The 25,577-nt window shown below is 37.4% G+C and overlaps 1 protein-coding gene across 5 annotated transcripts in view; it reads right to left on the minus strand.

Moving 5' to 3' along the window:
• Positions 1-25,577, minus strand: part of KMT2E (lysine methyltransferase 2E (inactive)) — an 81,584-nt gene that overhangs the window by 49,176 nt on the left and 6,831 nt on the right. For 2 of the 5 annotated variants that reach the window (XM_089524561.1, XM_089524558.1), the window contains exons 2-10: positions 18,283-18,366; positions 16,468-16,508; positions 13,722-13,906; positions 12,724-12,838; positions 8,480-8,709; positions 7,479-7,559; positions 5,552-5,610; positions 3,462-3,634; positions 2,338-2,376 (exon numbers count right to left, since the gene is read on the minus strand). In XM_089524561.1, coding sequence (XP_089380687.1) covers positions 2,338-2,376; positions 3,462-3,634; positions 5,552-5,610; positions 7,479-7,559; positions 8,480-8,709; positions 12,724-12,838; positions 13,722-13,792 — 768 coding nt within the window. In that variant the 5' untranslated portion in view covers positions 13,793-13,906; positions 16,468-16,508; positions 18,283-18,366. Of the gene's footprint in view, positions 1-2,337; positions 2,377-3,461; positions 3,635-5,551; positions 5,611-7,478; positions 7,560-8,024; positions 8,257-8,479; positions 8,710-12,723; positions 12,839-13,721; positions 13,907-16,467; positions 16,509-18,282; positions 18,367-25,577 lie in introns of those variants that run through there. The other 3 variants (XM_089524559.1, XM_089524560.1, XM_089524562.1) reach the window with 3 other exon arrangements.

The following is a 25,577-nucleotide window of genomic DNA, read 5'->3' on the forward strand; positions in this document are numbered from 1 at the left end:
GAAAAACTACTGTGGAACCCTGAGTTTTAGGATCCTCAGTGGTGGTCCTGTGAATTCCCAAGGCTTTGGCCACTTAAAAGATCTTAATAGTCTCATTCAAAATGGTAGGAACCAATGCTGTTTAAACATGCTCCACTGTAACAGAAGAACAGTAGCCTGAACAGCCCTCCTTTGTCCCCCAACTGTAGCAACCAAGTCCCTAGAGTCAAATTTGTTTCTGTGTCAACATGAACTATATGCTGCTTCTTCTTCTTCTTCTTCTTCTTCTTATTATTATTATTATTATTAGTATTAGTATTAGTATTGAGGACCATTGTTGTTGGGCCACAGAGGAAGAAGGCCAGTAGAGTTTTTCTCTTATGCTTGATGTCAATTTCCTTGCTCACTTCATCAGTAGCAAGATAAACAAGAATACTTTGTCATTTATCATGGACTGCCTTTCTCTACCAGTGTGCTCACAATTAGAATATTTGGCCATTTCTTTCTTGCGAAGAATAGCAAAGCTGGAAGAAGAAGTGCTGCTGGGATCTGAATACCCCTTTACTACCACGACACCTATGGCATCTGCCTCACTGCCTACTTTTGAGGGGGGACTCAGCATCTTATCCGAAAGCCCCAGAAATCTGTCACACGAAGAAACCTTGGACTGGACTGGTCTTGGACCATGCTGAGGAAGCCCTCACTTGCTACGCTGCAGTTTCAAACATGGAATGGCCTTCCCTTCTCTGCTACTGCATTTACCCTCTCTAAATGAAATGGCTAAGAACAGAAAGGACCAAGCAGCTGACAATCAAGCTCCTGTGGAACAACTAGTCCCCTAAATGTTGCTGTACTCACTGCCCTTCAGAAAGATACCCATTCCTGCTCTTAAAACTGGAATCCTGAAGTGGCTGTGAGCTGAATATGATGGGGGATGGATGACTGAGGGCTCATTAAATCCATAAAGCTATTGCTATAAACAGCTATGGGAATACAATAACAGACAGAAAGGCAGATAGGTCACAAGCAGTACACTGATTTCTATGCTTTCTCTTAGGCAAGTAAAAAAATTGGGCCTCAACAAGTTAGGCAGCAACAACATAGGAAAGGAAATAATGGGGACAGGTGAACAGTTAGAAGAATAACGAGAAAGTCTGCTGGGACCAACACTATGACCTAAGAAGTGGTGATAAGAGCACAAACACTACACTCACTTTCATGTCAGCACTTGCTGAAGATGCCGGCCACAGATGCTGGTGCAACGTCAGAAACAAACTCTTCTACAACATGGCTGCATACCCCACAAAACCCACAAAAAACTATGGATGGTGGCCATGAAAACCTTCAACTTCAAAATAGTGTTTTTTTATTTGCATTTTTTCCCATATTCATGAGGGTCCTTCACCCCTAACCCCAGCAAATGTAGAGGGACCACTGTAATTTTTATTCTCAGTAGGGTTCTTATTCTTCCTAGAGTAAAGTACTAGAAGATTTCTGTCCAGTTCCTTGGCTCTTGGTCTCTTTCAGCTTTCTAATCTGTCCTCTTAAGGCTGTTTAACAGCTACATGAAACTACTGGAAGAAGGCAGAAGGAGATAGGAAGTGTGATGCTATAAATATTCAGATGACATCTGGGTCTGTCCTTTCCCTTCTGTGAGTCATTGCTTTTGAAATGTGTCAGGAAATGGCAACTGTACCCAGACCATCAAATGGTACCAGCTACTGGAAGCATGTGATTCGCCCATTGTAAGATTCCCTGATTTGTAATTTGTTTCCAAGAATGTCAGATCATGCTTATCATATTTAAAGCACTATTATGGTCTGAGACACCTTCTCCTCTCTTCTGTTTATATCACCTAGTCCTCTTACATGTCTCAGCAATAACTAAGCATCAAGAGAGCCTTACTGCACTGTAAGTGTGGAACTCTCTTACTCAAGATGTATCACTGTATTGCTTCATTACTAACCTACCATCACAAGATGAAAGATGTCTGAATCTAGGTGCATGTTTTTGTTTTGGCTGATTTTCTGGCTATTTCATTACTATACTTGTACTGTAAATAATTTCAGAAAATCTTTTGAGGTACTGCAGCTAGTTTGCTTTCTTTGTATTTTTACTTTGAATTTTATTTATTCCTTGTTTTTATTGTTGCTATTGTACTCTTTTTGTACTGATCACATTGAACATTTTAAAATATATATATTTAACAAACACAAATTGGCATTTGTGAACTCTCCCACTTGAGTCCACTCTGGATTGTGAATGTATTGTACACTGCATTAATTACAACAGAAGTATTTAAATAATAATAGTAATAGTAATAATAATAATAATAATAATAATAATAATAACAATTACCTTAACTCTTGAAGATTTCCTAGAACCTTCACGAAAGGCCTGAAAATTTCCAATTACAAATACAAAATGTCAATTTTTGATAATTGAAGATTAAGACAAATATTCTCTGGGGGAATATACAGAAAACAATTAATTTTAGAAAATATGCATCTTACAGAAAAGACGACAGAAATCCCACGGCAGTGAAAAAAGAATTTTTTCTTTCCTACATTTGTTTTAACTACTTCTATAAAATCATTAATTTTCACCTAATTCTGTACATATGTTCCTCATTACTCCTGGAAGGCTCAACTAATAAAAGATAATTTTGCCTATGAGGTATATAAATGCGTTGTAACTTTGGAGACAGCCTTGGTTTGTCCTCTTAGCTAGGAACCCAATCCCTATCTTTTATTTCCCAAGCGTATGATTCTACTTTCTTCCTTAGCCTGGGACCACTGCCCATTTATACCATCCCACCTTCCTCATCTGCATGCTTACCACTGCTACCTTTTGTCCCTGTTCTCAGTTCAGTACCAGCCCATCGCAAAGGTCATGTAGTAAGATGCCCTCATGGTCTCCAAATCTTTGAGAATGACCTTTTCATCCTTCTCTAAAGATCAAGGACTCCCAATCAGATAATATAAATTATAATGATTTTTTGGTGAGAAATACAGAATATTCTAGCAAGATCAATTTCTATAAACATATGCTCAAAGCCGCGTATAACGCGGGCACACTGTATTTTAGACATTTTTCTTTTTTTATTTTATTGTAGTAATTTAATATTATTTTAATGTATTATTTTTGTATCTTTTTAACTGTATTGTTTTTAATGTTGTAAGCCACCCTGAGTTGTAGTCCTGGGAAAAGGGAAGTAAGTAAGTAAGTAAATAAATAAATAAGCAAGCAAGCAAGCAAGCAGTATAGAAATGTACTTGCTATTGCTACTCATGAACATGTACTTTATAAATGTTAACTTCATGAAAATGTGTTCTTGGAAATATGGTCAGCTTATATTAATGTATATATCTACCCCATGTTTTTATCCTATGTACTTTCCCTGATTATGCTTTCTTCTCTTTTTAACCATTTCTTTGTAATCAAACTTTTTAAAGTGTAAACAAATTTAATAATTAACATACCTTTTTACATTTTGCGATGTTTTGCTCTTTCTCCCCACTTTTTTTCCTTTTCTTATCTGTGACCTTGGTGACTCGTGTAGCAGTTAGAGTAATTGTAGTTGGTGTGTGTTGAAAAGCAGTATATAGTTCTACAGGAACTTCATCACCACTTTCTGTTGCACTGGTATCCCCATCTTTTAATTTAAAAAAGGATGAAGAAATATGTATCTTGTAATTCTTTTTCAGTATTTGGATATTCCTTGAATGATTATCATGCTGCTTACTTACTATACTAATGGCAAAAAATATTAACTAACTTTACATAAATTGTAACATACAAAAATAAAATTTAAAAACCATGAGGTCCAAAACACACTGTAGAAATAATCCAATTTGAGACCACTTTAACTGTTCTGGCTCATGTTAGGGAATACTGGGGATTGTAGTTTGTTGTGGCACCAGAGCTCTCTGATTATAGAGGGCTAAATGTCTCACAAAACTACAGTTCCCAGAATTCCCTAGCACTGAACCAGGGCAGTTAAAGTGGTCTGAAATTGGATTATTTCTGCAGGGTGTTTTAGACCAAAATCAGTAAAATATATATCCACAGGATCAGGTTTGGGGAGACAGAAGAAAATTATAAAAGATTTATATTCTGACTATTTAACTCAATGTATTTTCCAATTTTTCCAAAGTATTATGAAATTTTCAAAGGCACTAAATACAAGTTTAATCAAACCAAACCTCAAATAAGAAATGTACTTATTAGATTAAGCAAATGTACATTTCCACTATTTTTCTTCCTGAGGTACCATAGGCACATACACACACACACACACACACACACACACACACACACACACACATATAAATGAAGCATGCTAACTAAACTAGTTTTTTAAAAAAAGCAGCAGGAAATCAATCCAACCACAAAATTACTAAATTGCTAAACAAAAATATCATAGAACACAACCTAAGAGCAAACCACTTATTTTCTTCACTTGGCTTCTGCAGACAGGCTACTAACAGGTTATATATTTGGTACATATTTCCCTTTCCAGTGAATGCAGGATGTAAACTAATGCTTTGTCTTGCAGCAGAATCTTAGCCAGATTAATTAATAACTGCTTCCTGGTAACTGCAGCCTACTGGTCAGGTCAAAGGCCCATATATATAAAACTTTGGTTCTCCATCATTAACTAACCAGTTGGCTATGGGAAACCCAAATACAGGATGTGACAGCCTTCTCCAACTGTTGTTTCCCAGCAACTGGTATTCACGGGTATGTAATTTCTAAACCTAGAGGTCAGCACATAATTATTATAATAACTTAGCATTATTATTGAAGTTGTCTTATCCTTTTTAATGCAAAATTTCATGACCATCATCACACTTTACAGTAATGAGCTCCTTTAATTATGAACTTTGATCTGTCCTAAAATCTCCCCAAATTCAACTTGAAATGTAAGCACAAGGGGTGTGTGAGTCCTGCAGCACCACAGTTCTCCCTACCCTGCCATGCCACAAGTTCATCAGGGGTTCTGAGACACTCTGATTTTCTTCTTTTCAATAGTGAAATATTGTGGTAGTATATGTAAATTTGCAAAGCTTACTATAGGTATACCAAAGTGCTTCTAGCAATCTGGGTTTCTTCCAAAGATATCTGAAATTCCCCATCCCCTACTTAACTAAATATATATTAGTCTACCTTATTAAAAAATAAGTTGCATCATTATTTTTTCAGTGAAAGGATTCTTATGGTTTATATAAAAAATTTCACATGGAACTTGATATATATATATATATTCCTTATATTCTCTGATTAACACATTTTGAATATCATTCCCTCCATGTGCAAAAAATATTTACAATTAGAACAGCATATAACTGTAAAGAAGAACCTGCATGGCTTAGTGGTCTGAGCACTGGAACTACAACTCTAAAGATCAGGATTCTAATTCCCGCTCAGCCATGGAAACCCACTGGATGATCTTGGGCAAGCCACACACTCTCAGCCCCAGAAAACCCCATGATAAGATTGCCTTAGGGTTACAATAAGCTGGAAACAACTTGAAGGCACACAACAATAATTGTAAAGATACACAGCTTACCTGACATGTTTTCCCTTTTTCTACGCTGCAGCAACATTGCCCTTTCTTTATCTAAACTCCTGTTTCAAAAAGGGAAAAGAAATGAAGGTGAAAACAAGTGATGCTGGTTGTTTAAGCATTAAAAGTTTTCTAAGCAACAGAGCTGCAATTAAATAGAACAGATAATTAAAATATCAGTAGCTGTTTCCACTCACTGGACTCAATTTCACTTGTTCACAATCATTATCTGAAGGGGCTCCCTGCTCTAGGAAGTTGACACTCACTATAAAGTCCAAAGCAAAGCCAAGATATGCGAGTATCAAAGCATAACAGAATTAAGCACGATCACATCTGAATCCCTGCTACTTCAGCATTCCAGTTTTATAGTATTAAAAACAGGCAAAGGCGCTGAATTACTTAGCAAAAGCCAATGATTCACAAGCACAAATTATTAAAATGTAAAGACACATTAATTGTGAGTGAACTTCTGTAAGTTATTTGGCAGAATAACTTCTAAATTAAAAGTCTACATAGAAATCTTAGAATCAAAGATATAATGGTAAGCAGTGAATGAAAAAGATTTAAACTGGGGATGCTTACATCCCCTCCTACAGAGAGATTTGGTATTAAATAGGGATCTCACTCAACCCTTACTCTCAAAAGGATGTTGTGCAGTATTTCAAGGTGAGCAAAGTGAAATCTTCCCGATGTTGTTAAGATTTACAACTCCCAGCATTCCTCAGGATTGATTATACTGGTTGGAACTGATGAGAGATAGTCCAACATCAACTTGACGGACACACTGTTCTATTTGCTTACATCCTATCTTATTATTCCAGGTATTGGCAGGTGAAAGGTCAGCTGACTGTTCTATGCATACTCTCTAGTATTCTGCCCTCATGGATAATATATCTGTTTGCAGTCCCAAAGCAGTGAGGAAGGAATAATGTGCAACAGCTCTGCCTTCAATGAGATACTAAACAACAACAAGATTGCTTATTTTCTTGATCTAGGAAACAGCAGCAAGAAAAGCTGTTTGCATGTTGCTGGGTGAGCTACTGGTGAGAAGCACACTTGGTTCTGCATTGCTTGTGAATAAGGTTCCATACACAAAGATAAAAGACATGTGAGGTTTCTATACTCTTGCCCACACACAAGAATACCATATAAACTCGACTATATGTCAACCTCATGTATAATTCAAGGACAGGTTTTGGGCCCAAAATTATGGATTTTGATATGACCCGTAGATAAGTCAAAGATAAAAGTTAGGGGCATGTAACAAAGGATCTAAAGGATGAAGTAAAGCAAAACAATGCCCAAAAACTTACAAAATTCCAGCAGGCATAATTGTGTGTGCTCACACTAAAGGCTAAATGGATGATAGAGGTGGGGGAGGAGTCAGTGCTTCCAGGACAGATTGCACTCTTGCTTTTCATTAGGGGATGGTCTAATTTTTTTAAATAAGAGTTAAAGTACTTTCATTGACCTGTGCATAAGTCAGCTTATGGGTCAATTTTTTGATTAACATTTCTAGACCAATAGCTCAGTGTATTCAGTAGACCCACATGCTCAAGCTTTCCTTCTTATGTGAGCTGAGACAACTAAAATTCCATTTTCTTTACTCTATTCTGAACTTTACAATAATCTAATGCAATGATATAAATTTTTGAAGATAAAAAGCAGTAGCTATTTTTCCTCCAAAAAAGGGCACTTCTCATAACCCTGTGATATGAACTACTGTTTGAGGGACCCATATTTCTGGGATAACCAAGAGGTGACTTTTCATAACAAGAGATTAATAGTAATTTTCAATACCGTTTAAAAATATTAAATGTACCATAGATATATGGAGATATGTTGCATAATCGCTTCATCATTCTACCTATAAATTCCGAACACTATATGACAACAATACATAATTTCTTATTAGCTACATCCTACTCACCTAGGTTGACAACGCTCACAGAGGTATGTATCAGGAATATGTTGCCTGTCGATCCCCATGCAATCAATGTGCTGCCAAACACTTTAATGTTTTTTCAAAAAAAGAGTACAATTTTAGTTTCACATATTATTAAAGTTTACACAGTTCCTTCTAGATTCTCCCTATGCTACTAGATGTTTTCTTCCCTTAAAAAGCTCCACTGTATTATGTGAACACCCATTAAATGCACTGGTTCCTCAACACTTACTATAGCTTGAAAAGTTCCAAATCTAATAATATGAAAATTTTAAAAGAAAAGACAAATCATCCCAAAATTGCATGTATATTAAGATGGTACAGAAGAAAAGAATATACCTGGCTGTTTGGATGGCAAGTTCCCCAACAAACCCCCACAAAGTGCTCCTTGAACTCTCCTTGAAATCTGGTAGCAATTTGGAAATTTTTAACAAATAAAGCTCCAAGGGAAATGACTGCCAATACCCACACTGTATTATTTCCAGCATTTCCTGGGAAATTGCTATTGCCACTTAAAATAATGTCATGTACCTCTGTAATCACCTGGTACCTCCTCCACGATATCAATGGCAATAACATCCCTGGCTCTGCGACTCAGATCAGGGCTGTTCAACTGTTGGTCTAGCTCTTCATCACCCATTCCTCCCGCTTACCCATCTGTAGGGTTAAACAATGAGTTCTGAGCTGTGACCATTTTCAGCATGACCCCCACTTGCAGAGAATCTTTGCTGGCTTGGCTGGTCTGTCACCTTCCCTGTCCATCCTGAAGGCAAAATGGGAGCTATCACAAAGACAAAATGCCAAGACTTCCACTTCTTCCATATTTGATTAATGCCCTGAAATGCTTGTGTGTGGGCCTAAACATGGTTTGCTAAGGAAGGAAATGGTTCTGAGCAATTAGGGACCAGGAAAGCTAGCATAAATAGTATATAATAATGATAATAACAATAACAATAATAATCTGTACCAACATGGGACTACGTTACCTGCATTTGTCACAACAGATCATATATCCATCATCATGTGTAAATCCACAAATGCATCTGGTTATATCAGTTCCATAGCTTCCATCTTCAGATGTGCTGATAGTAGTAGCACTGGAGGTCTCATCAAAATTTGGAGTAGTATATATGCCTACTTCATTCTTGCTTATAAGCACTGATGGAGGAGGAGATGCTGGAGGTGTTGGAGGAGGTCGTGCACCATAGTTATGGTCCTGGAAAATAATTTACATAAAGTTTTCAATATTTTAACTTTCAATATATAAGATTTGGGAATTTTAGTGGAGGGCAGAGCTGGATTCCACTTCTGACCCATCCATAGTCCAAAAGGCATCAGGGGATAGGGCCATGCCCTCTGATATAACCTGGTCCCCAGATGAAGTGCCTGCTGGAACTCTTCAGTTGGCACTACATTCAGTGCAAAAGGGTGCAAGGGTAGCCTAATTAATTGACACTCACACTCCCATATGGAAGAGCAGAGAGTGAAATGGAAATCTCCACACTTATCTCCAATCACTATCACAGACAACAGGGACTTCTAAACCAGCTGGCCTCAGCAGAGGATCTTGTTTAGGAATATCTTTAGGATGGATTAGGAACTTCTGTGGCCCAGATTAGGCTCATGAGTTCTCCAACCGATAGATAGATACAGTTGGCCCTTCTTATACACAGATTTTTTTATGCACGGATTCAAGCACCCACGGTTTGAAAATGTTCAAAAAAAGTATACATTTCAAATATCAAACCTTGATTTTCCAATTTTTATAAAGGATACCATTTTGCTATGTCATTATATTTAATGGTACCTGACCATCCACAGATTTTGTTATACGCAGGGGATCTTGGAACCAAGCCCCAGCGTATAACAAGGGTCCACTGTAGATAAGACAGACAGACAGACAGGCAGACAGTTTATTTAAATATTTTCCAACTTCACCCTGAACAGAAACCCAGATGTACAATATTCACAAGGCACAAGCACTAACACAGTGTTTTCTTGTATTTAAATTTTGAAAATCAAGCCATCTTAAGTGAGGATTTAGAGAGGATTTGATCATTTAGACTGCATTAGCATATTATACAAGACTCAAAGCAGGATAGTCTGGTCTAGAAAGCCACTAAACATAGAATCAAACCCAGAAAACCAGTAGGATTACTCATGTGGTTACTAAAGAGGTTTGCTGCAACTGGCTATATTACCTACAGTATTTAATCTTTATTCCCCGGATCCTGCTACACACTTTGAGAGGAACCATAATAGCATGACTGAATTTGTACAGTAAAAATGTTTTTATTTACATTTTATTCATTTTCTACCATAGCACTATGTTCTCCAAGTGTTCACTGTTTGCTAGCTTTTTTGTATTCATTTCATATTCATTTGCCAAAATAAGCATCTATTTATCACTAATATGCATGTCCAGGAAAATCGTTCAGCATCACTAGGAATGATGCTAGTCAAGGCTCTACATACGCACTTGTTCTTTAATCATGACATAACAGAGCAGAGAAATCTGAGTGGAATTTAAAGATGAATCTAGACAAAAGCACAGTGACTAACAGAGATTTTACCTGGGTAGGAAAGAAGCCAGAAGCCTACAGTATTTCAAGTACTGTGCATGCTTTATTTTCTTTAAGAAAAAGGCTTATCTTTTATACATTAATAGTTACTATTTCGTTAAGGTGTCACTGATATACAGAATAAAAATAAGGTATCCTGACTGAGTCATCACTTGTAAAAAGAAAAAACAAAACGGATCCTACAAGCTGTTGCAAAAGCCAGAGCTGACAGAATCAGGTGCCAGTATTATAGTGCTACTAACTGATTAATGGTGTAGTTGATAAGTTCAATGCACCAAGCTCTAGTTCGTTTTTGAACACAATCAAGTCACAGATGATTTTAGAAAACTCTAGAGATATTAGTTATTATTCTGAACACTCAATCTGCATGTAATATGGGTGTTTAGTACACAAAACTGGGGTTGCATCATATGGCAAAGATCCACCTCAATAGAGACACATACTATCTTTTGCAAGCTGATGAAGCAATGGAACAGCACTATAATCCTTGTAAGGGCAAGAGCAGGCTGCAAAGCATCTTATAGGCTACTGAGAGGTCCAAGGCCCAGTAGCAGCAGTATGCTGCCCTTCTGGTCTTTTAGCTGTCTAAGCAATGGTAATCAGGGAAGACCTGGAGGTGTCAACCTACTCGACAAATAAAGGTGCTGCTTTAAGTGACACAGCAGTTATCTTATAGAATCGTAGAGTTGGAAGAGACCACAAGGGTCATGCACTCCAAACCCCTGCCATGCAGGAACTCACAACCAAAGCATGCCCAAGAAATGGCCATCCAGCCTCTGTTTAAAGACCTCCAAAGGTCTGAGGGAGTGTTCCATTGTTGAACAGCTCTTACTGTTAGGACGTTCCTCCTAATGTTTAGGTGGAGTTTCTTTTCCTGTAGCTTGCATCCATTGCTCCATGTTCTAGACTCCGGAGCAGCAGAAAACAAGCTTGTTCTATCCTTAATGTGACACCCCTTCAAATACTCAAACAGGGCTATCGTATCACCTCTTAACCGTCTCTTCTCCAGGCTAAACATACCCCGCTCCCTAAGACTTTCCTCATAAGGCATGGTTTCTAGCCATTTCAACATTTTGGTGGTCCTCCTCTGGACATGCTCCAACTTGTAACATCCTTTTTGAATTGCAGTGCCCAGAACTGGACACATTCTAGGTGACACCTCACCAAAGCAGAATAGAATGATACTATTATTTCCCTTGATCTCTAGACACTATACTTCTATTGATGCAGACTAAAATCGCATTGGCCTTTTTAGCTGTCACATCACACTGTTGACCCATGTTCAACTTGTGGTCTACTAGGACTCCTTTCATATGCAGTCTTGCTAAGCCACATGTTCCCCCATCCTATATCTATGTATTTCATTTTTTCTACCTAAGTTTTCTACCTTACATTTTTCCCTGTTGAAGTTCATTTTGTTAGTTTTCGCCCAGCTTTCTAATCTATTAAGGTTATTTTGAATTTTTAATCCTGGCTTCATCTGCAAATTTGATAAGCATGCCCTCTATTCTTTCATCCATGTCATTAGTAAAGATGTTGAATAGCACTGGGCCAAGGACAGAACCCTGTGGCAGCCCACCGGTTACTTCTCTCCAGGATGAAGAGGAGACATTGTTGAACATCCTTTGGGTTCGGCCGTTCAACCAATTACAAATCCACCTAACAGTTACATTGTCTAGCCCACATTTTACTAGTTTGTTTGCAATAATACCATGGGGACTTTCTCAAAGGCCTTACTGAAATCAAGACATGCTCTATCTACAGCATTCCCTTTGTCTACCAAGCTGATAATTTTAGCAAAAAAGGAGATCAGATTAGTCTGGCATGAATTGTTTCTCAGAAACCTGTGTTGACTTTTTGTGATTTTGGAATTGCTTTCTAAACATTCACAGACTCTCCGTTTGATTATCTGCTCTACAAACTTTCCTGGTATTGATCTCGGACTAACTGGGCATTAATGGTTAGGATCCTCTTTTTTTCCCCTTTTTGAAGATGGGGACATTTTCCCTCCTCCAGTCTGCTGGGACTACTCCTGTTCACCAGTTCTCAAAAACTATTGCCAACAGCTTTGAGATTACATTTGCCAGTTCTTTTAATACCCTTGGATGTAGGTCATCTGGCCCTGGAGAATTAAATTCATTTAGATTAAACAGATATTCCTGTATCTCCTCTTTACTTATTCTGTGCTGCATTTCTCCTATTGTGTCCTCTCCTCTATTTTTGTCATGTTGAGCACCCTTTTCTTTTTGTGAGAAGACTGAGGCAAAGAAGGTGTTGAGTAACTCTGCCTTTTCTCTGTCCCTTGTTAACAATTTGCCGTCTTCTCCATGTAGTGGCCCTGCCATTTCCTTCTTCTTTTTGCTAAAAAAAGCCCTTTTTATTGTTCTCGGGTGAGGTATGTCATGGGGTAGCACTTTATCTGGAAATTCCTGTAAAGTTTCTTTAGAAACCAAGTTTAAAATACTGTCTTGTTCAACAAGTACAAATATAAAAATGTTGTCTTTCTGTAAGTTGTATATTTGTAAGGATGTTGAAATCTTGGTTCTTACTGCTGCGAATTTCCACAATAAACAAAAGATCACTAATGAAGATATACTTAATGTTCCGATTACAGAAGAAACTTGAGTACTTAAAAAAAAAAGACTTACCGCATAAGGCAGACCAATGTAGCTGTGTGAATGATGAGAGCTGTTGTTATATAGCTGGTGTGGGTAACTGTTTGACTTCTCAACTACCACAGGGCTAGCTTCTACAGATTCAGGTCTAAAAATCAAGCAGAAAGGCAAAAGAGTAAGATTTCAAATGCAGTACAAAACATCCAGGCATAGGTTCAAGGGTTCTGAAGAAAACTATTGAAGAAAATCTCTGACAAGACACCAATTTTACTGCTTATTTAAAACTGCAGTGAGCTATCAAATGAACATTTATCAATTTGAACAACGCAGACAACAATGTTGTGCAACACAACACATCTGCACAACAACTACTATAAGACAAAAGTACACTAATATCAATACGCTGATTGTTTCTGTGAACACATATGAAGTGTAGGAGTTTGCCCATATGCTCTTAGCAAAATCTGAAATCCTCAGCAATGACATCTAGTGGTAGAATAGGCAAAGCACCACAGATTGTGAGAAGCTGCTTTTTAAAAATACCTTTTTTTGTAAAAGCACATGAAAGGAAATGTCTTAATGAAGAGGCTATTTCCCCCTCAAATCAGCATTCTGAATTCCCTTTAAAAATGTTTTTTCCCCAATTACTAGTGGGTTGTCTAAAACTTTAGTAGCCCTACATGAAAGAGGAAACAGTAATATAATATGAGTGCATGCACTGAAAATATCCTTATTAAGTTAAGACTCACTCTACATGTAAATTCAAATAAATGCTGTACTTGAAATTTTATTTTTAAATTCTACAAAATTTCAAAAAAATTTAAACAAAATTTAACAAATGAGTGTCATTCAATACAAACTCAGATATAACTGGTGAGACATTCAAGAAGGTGCAAAATAATTATTAACTTTAAATTGTCTATCATGCCTAGAAGTGGTCCAAATGAAACCTGGCAACAGAACGTCCATGGATGAATCAAACACAAAATAGAACATGTTTTACAAATTTGCAACTATGCTACAACACTTACTCCGAGCCTGCAGCCATTTCCAAATATGAAGTTTCTGTTGTGTCAATCCCCAACGGGACCACTATGCTCATGACGTTCGTTTCTGATAAATTCGATTACCATGGAGTTCTATGCATTGGTATCCAAAACACTGGGGCATGCCAGCCGCAGTGCTCATTGCAAACATCTAAGTGCATCCACAAACTCTGTTTAATAAAACAAAACAAAAAGTTGGAAAACTTGTTATTTCAAGACTGTAGCATATGTTAAAATGCCTAATAATCCTATCCCTTCATAGCATGAAAACAAAGTTATTAAAGACCTAGAAATGGATTCACAGTACAATTCTAACATATGAAATTCAGGAGTAAATCCAATTGGATTTGGAAGCGCCTATACCAAGACATGTTTTGACTTTCAACCCCTCATTACACACCTCAGCATGTAATATGCTTCAACCATTTCCCTTTACATAAATACATATGTTTTTGTGTTATTTTCTCTTGATCAGCCTTAAATAAATAGATTAGTTCAGCTTATATGATGTCCACAGAAAGCAAAAAACAAACAAACAAACCCCATGAATACTATATATACTCGACTATAAGTCAACCTCACATATAAGTCAAGGGCATGTTTTGGGGCCAAAATTATGGATTTTGATAGGACCCGTGGATAAGTTGAGGGTAAAACTTAGGGGCATGTAATGAAGGATGTAAAGAACGAAGTAAAGGAAAACAATGCTAAAGAACTTACAAGATTCCAGCAGGCATAAACATTTGTGATCATACTAAAGTCTGGGTGGATGAGAGAGTAGAAGGTGGTCAGTGCTTCCAGAGCAGATTAAACTCTTGTCTTTCACCATATATATATATATATGTGTGTGTGTGTGTGTGCGCGCATTAAAATACAGTACTTACATTGACCCATGGATAAATCGACTCAGGTTTGTTAGGTCAATTTTTAAACCTAAATTTCTAGACTTATACATGAGTATATACAGTATGTAAACAAAGTGCAAACTGAAAACCTGTTAATATAATTTCAAAAAAAGAGTTACTAGGGGTGGTCATCTGACATCCTTCATCAGCCTTGTGAAGTAATTTTCTCATGTGCTCCACCAACAGTGGAGGAGGGAGTGGATTTCTCATCCTACATTTAGGCCATCAGTGCCTGATATTGCTGCTGGTGGCTCAATCTCTCCTCTACAGAAACCAGCAGATGACACTAGTGCTTAGATTATCTCCAGCCTTCTGAGTTAAAAACAGCTATGCTTGATTCAATATAAGCAATTAATAGTGTGATCCTATCAAATGTATAGTCCCACTCAGCTCAGTGGACCTTACTCCCAGGTAAATGAGAACTATGACAAGCCTAGGCAATCCTAGAGGTAGGGACAGTAACATCTGAGAGTAGAGGAACCACTTAACCAAGGCCCTCTTGGGTTCACGCCATGGCATTTGAGTAGTTTTACTTCTCCTTTTTGGGAAAAGTAGTGTTTATTTTTCTTTATTATTATTTTTTTAAAAAACAGGAACTCTAACAAATAGGCTAACCATATCAGAAACATGCCCTTGTGCAATGCCCTGGAACTGAGAGGGTTTTAGAATTTGCAGATCTAAAGCTTCTTCATATTTCACCCCAGCATCCTTCCTGATCTGCTTTTCCCCCTCTTTATTGACCTTGAAGCTCAAGTATTGAAGAAGCAAGAGCCTTGGGATTCTGAAAGAAAGGATCACATCTCACCACTCCAAGACTAGATCTACCTATAAATGGGGAAAACTGGTCTAACTTGTGGTCTTTAGATGGCTCCCCAGGACAAAAGGACAACTTAAAAATGATGGCTGAAAGTCAATCTACCTCAATAGACTTTGTTAAATGTAAAATTTGTTTTAAGCAATCCCTGTGGAGATATCTATATAACTTCATCTTCATGGATTCTAGTTCATGCTTCTTATGCCCTTTTGCATCAACATGCTCTCTTTTTAAAAGCCTGGTGTTTAGTTCTGTCACACCAAAAGTACATTAGTTACACTTCAGTTAAATTTATTATATAATGCTGACAACAAATGTTACTTAACGAAATCTGGCAAATCTGACAAACCTAAATTGTATTTTCAGTACCATTTGTACAAGTCATTTGTAGCTCAACAGGTTTGGGTTATGTGTGCATTCTTCACAGGTACAAGCACTAAAAGGTTTTGTTTTGTTTTTTAATGTATACTATACTAGGTATATGTTATGTCTGCTTAATAATGTTTTATATACATTCATGCCTCAGGCATTTTCCTATGTGAAACAAGCCAGCTGTTTTTAGGAGGAGCCTGAAAACAACTTGCATAGATTTACTTCCTCCAAACACAGCCTGTACAGGGCTCCCTTTGTAAGCCTTTACAACTTGAGCTTTGGATGTAGTTGTTCTTCCTTTTCAAATTTATTATTTAGAGAAAAGGTCTGTCTACAGTAAGGCCAATGACATCTATAGAACTGAAAGTCTTGCTGCTCTAAGCCTCATTTGGGACTTGTGCTCTTTATTTCTATGATTTTCTCTTCTGTTATTAAGACTTTTTGTATATCAAGTTACTATTCAAATGCAATAGTCCATCAAGGTTTTGTTCAATCAGCAATGCTTCAAAAATAGCACGTGGTATTAAGGATTTAAATTTACTGTACCCATTCTCCCAGTGTAGAAAACATTCTGCAGTTGTAAAGTATGTAATAGGACAGATAAGCACACCTAAAGTGCCTGAACTATTTCATTGCTTACCATCTGTTCTGACTGCCTCAGCAGGAATGAAACTGACACATCTGTCAGAAAAATGCAGAATAAAAAAAGATTGGTTTTCTAAAAAGAGAAATAATCTGAAGATGAGACACTAGTTATTTCAGAAGTGTGCATCTATTACAACAATGCTATACATTTAAAGGCAATGGTTGATTCCAGTTTTAGCCACACTTATGCAAAGCTTACTGAAATAAAACAGGAATGTTTGTTAAAAAGCTCACTAATTTCAATGGGTCTAACTCTAAGCATGACTAAATCTGAATTAAACCCTGTGATGTTTCGTAAGTTCCTGGGTTTCTTTGTTTTTTTAATGTAATTCTCCATTAAAGCCAAAAACGTGAACTTTTTTATTTTCAGTTTCTATGTTCAATGGCACAGCATGACTGAAATATAAGGGAAATTAATATAATTATGGCTAAAATCTTATTTGGCTTGAAAGCCACACAAAATATTACATAAACAATCAAGCTTCATTTATATACCGCTTCATACCACCTGAGCAGTGTCTAAGCGGTTTACAACTGTAAGCTAATTTGCCCTCAACAATCTGGGTACTCATTTTAGCGACTTTGGAATGATGCAAGCCTGAGTCGAGCTTGAGCCCTTTTACTGGTCTTGAACTCGCAACCTTATGGTTTTGAGTGAGTGGCTGCAGTACAGGCATTTAACCACTGCGCCACCAACTGAGTTTTTCCCCACTTATAACATCATATACAGCTTCTTATTGCAAATTATAACGCTAGCATAATTTTTGTACTAATATAGCTAAATGTATTTAATACAGATTAAGACTGCACGTTAATATACAGCGATTCAAAAAGAATGGTGCTAAACCATAGAAGAACAGCTTTACATTTGCACCATTCTTTTTAAAACACTCTGTACATCAAATATAACATATTACGTTAACACACTCTTGCACATCACAAGAACTATACATGCCTTCATGGAACAATGTTTTCAGGAATGCCTGAGCAATGCATCTGATAGCTATGTGACAGAAAGAGTTGTTGCTTTCTATGGGGAAGTTATTACACAGCTGTAATAATGAGACTGCATACTGTTCTTAGTATTTGTCAAATTTTCTCCCAGGACTCAATTAAAAATCCAGTAAATCCTTGGCAATAAACCAACTTGTATTCACCAGAACCAATGGCGATAGCGGGGGCAGGGATAAAAAAAGGTCCAGCATCTCCAAAATTGTTCAGGAAGCCAAATTTTGAAACACATAATGTGAACCTAGGGGATGTCAGTCTCAGTTATTGAATGCTCTGTGGTAAGACTTCTGCAAAAAAAGGGTAAAGTTTTTTCCTTTGACAAGGTTGTCAAGTCATGACCAACTGTAGGGGGGCGGTGCTCATCTCCGTTACTAAGCCAAGGGAGCTAGTGTTGTTGAATACAACTTCTGTGGTCATGTGGCCAGCATGACTGCACATTACACTATTACCTTCCCACTGAAGTGGTACCTATTTATCTACTTGCATTTTTATATGCTTTTGAATTGCTAGGCTGGCAGAAACTGGACTAGTGACGGAAGCTCACTCTGTCACGTGGTGCTTGGGTCTTGAATGACCTTGCGATCATCAGAGTTGGCATGTTAACTGCTGAGCCACTGTGTCCACTTACAGATTTCTGTAAGCACAGTCTAAAACACTATCGTTAACCAATTTATTCTGGGCCTGGTGAAATTTTCTCAATAATATCCAAGAGTTAAGAGTTAAGAGTTACAGCCCAACTGGTAATCTAAGTCATTAGACACTGCATTAAGAACTGATCCCTATGCAATCCACTTGATACCTCTTTCCAGTTTGATGCTGATCCATTCATTACTACTGTCTGGATGAAGTGGTTCAACCAATTGCAGTAACTCATCTTTATTACCTGAAAGCAACAGGCATCCCATAACCATGTTGTTATGTCAAATTGCTATAAAAAGATTAAATTAGGCCATTCAACTGCATTTGTAACAATAATTCTTTCAATGCTGTCAAATTCTCACAGTCAATTCAAACATTTCAAGCAAAGAAAGCGAATTAAATTTTATACTGGTCTTTACTCTACAGCATCACAATAAAATGTGTGTTAGAAACTAATTTTGATTATGGTCCAGTACTGTAAAGGTGTAAGGCAGTGAGCCAAGGCAGGAGACAGAGGCCTCTTTATATCAGGCAACACAGAATATAGAAGGAAGGTGGAGAGAAGCATTCAAGTGAGAAAAGACATGCAGCTGGAAGCAATAAGACAATGTAGGACCATTGCAAGGCAATAACCCCTTATATCTCTGCCTCCCATCTTTCCCCTCATTCCACTCTACAGCTTCCCATTATTGTAAGCAATGCAGAAAAAGGGCAAAAGGAAGACCTGAAAGAGCAGGGAAGAATCGCAGTACACAATAGGCAGCAGCCTACTACTTGAGGAACTAGCATATCTGCCATTTGATACTGACCACTATGCTGAACAAATATGGGGAAAGCAATGTTCACTGCATCTTCTGCAGTCCGAACCTTAGAAACTAATAGCTTCAGATAGGAATGTCTGTTCCAACCACTTTAATAATTCATGATTTTTAAAGCTACACTAACATATCAACACAGAAATCAAGCAAGCTATTTGCTAAAAACATGGGTATTACATTTGACTGTATTCTCTTACACCAACAATAATCTTTAAATACGATTATTAAAGTATCCCCCATGAAGTAATTACATATTTTACCATCTGAAATATAATTTGTACAGTACCATCAAACCATGGTTTCCAATAATGGTTTAAAGAAGCAGGCTGATGGTTAGCCTATTCAGATCTAACAGAAATGAATGGGATTTGGCCTCACACAATCACCCTTCCCATCCTCCTCTTTCAGATACTAGTAGGAGGGGAGTCAATGTTCCTGCATTCACTTTAGCTGATACTGAAATTTTCACTTATACACAAACAAGTGGAACTGTTTTGCTCTAACCACATATAGAAAAAACATCTGAAACCTAGGATTTGACCTTGGTTTGTTTAAACAAACTTTGGTAAGAACAAAATACAGTTCTTCAACTTTAACTCTTCTCCTCAAACCACCAAATTACTCTACACACACCACATCGTCTGATTTTGGAAACTAACCAAGGTTGGTCTGTTTAGTATTTGGATGGGAGACCACCAGGGAATACTAGAGATCTTCAGCCTGCAACCTTGGGGACCACTGCCAATCAACATTTATAAAGCTAGGCTAAATACACCAATGGTTTGACTGATCATAAGGCAGCTTATAAGGTAGTTGGAACCCATGGCTCAATTTAGTTCATTCCTGATCATGCAAACCACAGTAGATACACTATAGTACAGTCGACCCTTCTTATACACAGATTTTTTTATACACGGATTCAAGCATTCATGGTTTGAAAATGTTCAAAAAAAGTATACATTTCAAATATCAAACCTTGATTTCCCATTTTTTATTAGGGACATCATTTTGCTATGCCATTATATTTAATGGGACTTGAGCATCCACAGATTTTGTTATCCACAGGGGATCTTGGAACCAAACACCAGCGTATAACAAGGGTCCACTGTATATATCTGAACATAATCATGAGTTCTTTTCTCCCACTTACCCACCCATTATCAATGGTGTTTAGATTTAAGTCATACAGATATATGGGGGAGGGACAGAACAGACATGATCTTAATTATCAAGCTTCTTATACCTTTCTGAATGCTTAAAACTTAATTTCCTGATTTCATCCAACACTATTATCTCCTTTCCTTCCATGCTCTCTTGCATCTAGTCTGTTTGTCAATCCTTCAAATGTAATACCCTAGTATGCTAGAAGCCTTTTGTTGTTGTTCAAGTTACTTCTGACTTATGGTGACCCTCTCATGGGGTTTTCTTAGCAGAATTTGTTCAGAGGGGGTTTACCCGTCTTCCTCTGATACTGAGTGTGACTTTCCCTAGGTCATCCAGTGGGTTTCCATGTGCAAGCAAGGTTTCAAACCTTGGTTTCCCAGTGTCCTCCTCCAAAGCTCAAACCACTACACCACACTCCTATCAAGAAGCTTTGACCTCTTCGGTCCAAAACACACTGCAGAAATAATCCAGTTTGAGACCGCTTTAATTGACCTGGCTCAGTGCTAGGGAATCCTGGGAATTGTAGTTTACTGTGGCAGCAAAGCTCTCTGACAGAGAAGGCTAAATGTCTCACAAAGCTACAGTTCCTAGAATTCCCTAGCATTGAGCCAGGGCAGTTAAAACAATCTCAAACTGGATCATTTTTTGCAGTGTTTTGGACCATGGTCTTCTAGTTCCAAAATGATACTCAACTGTGATTTAAGAAACCAGGAGGTTTGGAGTATCCATTCACCATCTAAACTAACTGGAATGTCCGTGTACATGAGAACTTGTTTGTTTAAACCATAATTAAATGACAAGCCAGCATCCAAAAACAAAGTATGAAACTGATTTGTTAAAATTCATCACAACAGAAACAAATGAGAGCTCAAAAATTTGGGAAAAACAGAAGGTCATTTTTTTGGCATGTGCCAGAAGGTAGAGGGAAAGCACACAACGTAAAGGCTTGCCACAGCTCATGTACATTTGTTTAGTGTTACTTGGGAAATGGCCCAGTAAGTTCAAGTGCAAATCGCCAGGAACGCCGAGTTTAGTTCCAACCATTTCCTGTGTAGTGCTTGGCAACGTCAATTAAAACCAACACGAAGTTTCCCTCAGCTTCTGACTGTCATAAACTGATGATTCTATGTGAAACTTGGAAAGTTGGAGACAATTCAGTCAGCCAAATTTGGACTCAAGTTCATTGCAAAAACACACTAAATAAATTTATATTTTAATGCCTAGATTCTGAATCTAGACATAGAATGGAAATATCTCAAGTGACTAACCACACCACAGAATCTAGAAACATGAAGTCATTGCAATCTTTCTCCTGAATTAGTTTCTAGGCTTTCTACTCCCAGGAAGCTTTTCTAAATAGAATGACCTTATCTTCTGCAGGAACAACTGTGCTGTCTGAGAAGAGGATCTCAAACTTTTAAGGAGTTGAAGAATTTCAAATGCTTATAGTACTGATGATCCCAACAACTCCAGTTCAACCCATATACACTTATTATATCAATCAGGGGAAAACAAAACCTTTATAGATAAGAGTACAGTATTGCTTATTTACAATACTGCTAGTACATCTCTTAAATACAAACATACAGAGATGTATGGGTGTACACACACATTCCTTTCAGGAAGGACAGATTTTTGCTTTTTTCCTCATAAAGTGAGAAGGGAGATCCAACAACAACCCACTCCATACAATTAGACAGTAAAATAAATTGTAAAGGTCTGAAGGATCAGAAAAGATATGTATCACATTGCCCAATTCCTTGAAAATTTAGGGCAAGGGACAGAATTTGCATCTTTTTCAATCCTATTACATTCCAATCCATGCCTACAACTATACAAGGCCAGTACAACCTCAGTTTTGCAGGAGATACGTTCCCAGACTTACCACGGATAGTGAAAGCAGATAATAGCAAACCCTGCATTTCCAGAAGCTGACCATAGAGTCATGCTGGAGGACCTCCAGATGCCTAGAGATCACACTTTTTTAGGTGTGGATCAGTGAAGCTGTAGGCACCAGTCCTGTGAAAACTGTGTGCTTTATACTTGAGGCTTTACTATCACTCTGTACTGCATCTGAAGAAATAGGTTGTCATTCACAAAAACTCATGCTAAAATAAAAACCAGTCTTAAAAGTGCTGCCACATTCTTCTCCCCTTTCTCTCTGTTCTTTCTTTTTATGTTGAAAGAGATTAACATAGCTCCTTCTTTGTAGACTGAAATTGGTCTCCCTTTTTCTACTTATCATTAATTTACTGCATACCTCTTTTGATGATCTCAAACCACAAAAATTATGTGCAATTATCCAGTTCCTTTTCAACTTTCTTTCTGAAAATACTAACTGGATGTATCAAACATTTATTTATTTCTATGACTATTTTGCGTATTCATCAAATAGGATTTTTATTTATTTTGCAAACTGGTTTTACTTCCCATAATATCAATTTTTTAGGTTGTTCTAGTGACATCCAGGAGCAATAGTCTCTGAGGTTTTTTTTAACTGCTTTCCATTTTATACTCTGCGATTTTATACTTAAAATTCTCCTCATTCTGTTAACTTGCACTCTGTATCCTTTCTTGCTGTTGCTTCTTTCTTGGTGTTTCTGAGTATTAGACATAACAACACACACACTGGCAGTCAGATATCTGCAGCTAAGAATTCGATGCAACATCTGTCACTGGGAGAAATATTAAATCAACAAAAGCACATTTTAATCTCTACATCCTGTTTCATTTTTTTTTTTTTATTTTCCATTCCTTCTATCATTCCCCCCTAGTCTGCTATGGGAAACTCCACTTCTGGATACTAGGGCTGCTCTGGAGGCAGGTGCTCCAGACAAGAGCTGCTCTGATTAGGAACCAAGCCAGAAGAAGCAGATTTATTGGGCCAAACACATCTCCTATTGGCTCCTTGTGTCACCTGATTCTTGCTGGGTTGGAAGCTGCAGCAACTGATCCCAGCTCTGAGAAAGCAGGGCCAGCGTAGCACAACTGAGATCAGGCCGTCAGTTTCCTTCGCCTGTAAGCTGTTATAGCAATAGGATGTTAAGAGTCAACCCTGTATCTTACACAAGACAATTAGCTCCTCTTAGCTGGCTTTACCATTCTTGCAATTAATGTTATTTTTATCTGGAGCACAACATTATCACTCGAATACCCTTCTGCACCTTGATGGAACCCTACTGCCTAACCAACCTATCTAAAGAGAACATTGGCATTTTCCTATTCGCATCACAGAACACAATGGAAGCTAATGAAGGAACAGATGCGAAAAGCAAAGAAATAGTCCAACTGTATGTTTATTTTTTTAAAATTGTAATTTGAAATGTACACTGCAAAATGTAATGACTGACTGTAAAGTCAGGGGACCATGCTGCCTTACTTGGGTTCTGAAACTGACTTATGAAGGATTAAGGATACAATGCTTATAAAGTGATCATAATTATTCTGACTGGTCTTCATGATACTAATACTGCTGGCTCCAATGAAGAGTAAAAAGAAGAAGGAGGGATTGAGAGTAAAACCCTCCCCCCATCAAACAGTAAAAGCACTTAAAGCACCTTAAAGCAATTAAATTTTATTTTACTTCTAGAACACAGTTGGGATATGTAAAGCAATAACAGCTGTCAGTTTTGAAATAAAAGTCATTTGTTTTCCAAACAGAAAGACTTGAGGACCTGCCAGAGCAATGCAGCCTTTGGGTTGCATGCATTTTACCACATTTAAGAGGCACTAACAAATTTGACATTCTAAGAATTCTAACATTCATTGGGAAAAGGCTAAAATATTAGCAGCTATTAGATATGCTGAATGCCTCTGTGTCTCTCAAAGTTGGGAAATGTAGAAACTGATTTTGTGAACCAAATATCCCAAGACAGCTGCCAGCATGGCATCATAGCTACTATTCCCTGCCCCTTTCATCTATCCCACTTTTTCCATGGCATTTCCTTCCACGCACCTCATTCTAGCAGTTTCCATTCCAAGTTTGAAAACCAACATTCCAAAAGGAAAAAAGTGGTACAGAATAAGTTTAATTTGCATGATTCTGGTTACACTTTTAATGTAGTTGGCACATTTTCTAGGATGTTGCCATGTTATTCTGTTCTAGTATACTGTAAGGAAGGACAAAAAAGGAGCCCTTTGGCACCTTTTAATACTAACCAATCAATTTTAGCATGAGATTAGAAAATCTCTGGAATTTCACAGAATGTAGTTCAGAAAAGCTTTCTAAAATAAACTGGTTAGTCTTAAAGATGCTGGCCACAAGACTCAGCCCCTCCAATTCTTTAAAGAGAACTGTGGATTTCTAGAAATTCAAAGCAAAGTGGAGTCCATTTTGACATGTGGGGGCAAAATGTAAGCAAGGGAACACTTCACAACTGTACCAATCCATTTCATCATACTTCAGGCGACTATACTATAGGACAGATGATATACCGTTTCTGTCCTTAAACAAAAATACATTGAAGATGGTATATTTAAAAAATTGAAAGGATATCCTATGAACCAGAGGGGTTTGTAGTTTAGGGAGGAATATTTAGACTTTTCAGCCAGAAGGCTCTAGTGACTCACCCAACTACAAACCCCAGGAATCAACAGGATGCTGCCATGGCAGTTAAAGTGGAATACAGTATTATCACTGTGTAGTGACAACAAACAGGAATTCCATTTTGAACGTAAAAACTTTCCACATAAAAATGTATTTACATACTCTTGAGGAAGAGACAAGAGAACTGGGAGTTTTTAATGCTCCAAAAGGCAACACAGTGAAGAATACAGTACTTATTAGATGATAGGTACTGAAAACATTTATTATTGCAGTTCAAAAGGTTTTAAACACACAGGAATAGTTTATTGTTCTTTCGACTATAAAACATATAAAGTTTCCCATCAAAGTTAACAACTTTCTTTACTTTGCAGTTACATTTAAGCTTACATTAACAAACCGAACGGCAGTTTCCTCCCAAATTAAAATAATCCTCATTTTAGTTTTAGAATGATAAAAATCATAAAATGTTTGATTTTATGATAATCACAAACACACATACAAGAGAAACCTTTCAACTATCACAGTCTAAAGAGAATAAACCAAGTTCTAAAAGGGACTTTGAGTATATGCACTGCTTAATGTAATTCTTCCTGATCACTGGTTCCAAAATTTAGATAGGTTGGTAAGCCAGTAGGGATCCTTTGAGGTGTGGAAGGGGATTCGAGTGCTAAATTTAAATGTTTTTAAAATGCATCTAAAATTCTAAAGCCAGGTAGACCAAATTCTAACAGCACAACAACAGGATTGTTCTCTGACGTTACATGTGCAAGTATTTCCTACAAGTTACTAACCACTGAAAGCAGCAGCAGTGGCGAACTGTATGAATCATATTTTGTTGTTGTGTGCCTTCAAGTTGTTTCTGAATTGTGAACCCTATCATGGGTTTCTTGGCAAGATTTGTTCAGAGGGAGTTTGCCATTGCCATCC

The sequence above is a fragment of the Sceloporus occidentalis genome, unplaced genomic scaffold (assembly GCF_023333645.1).
Source record: "Sceloporus occidentalis isolate IW3139 unplaced genomic scaffold, rSceOcc1.0.p SCAF_5, whole genome shotgun sequence".
Classification (NCBI taxonomy): Eukaryota; Metazoa; Chordata; class Lepidosauria; order Squamata; family Phrynosomatidae; genus Sceloporus; species Sceloporus occidentalis.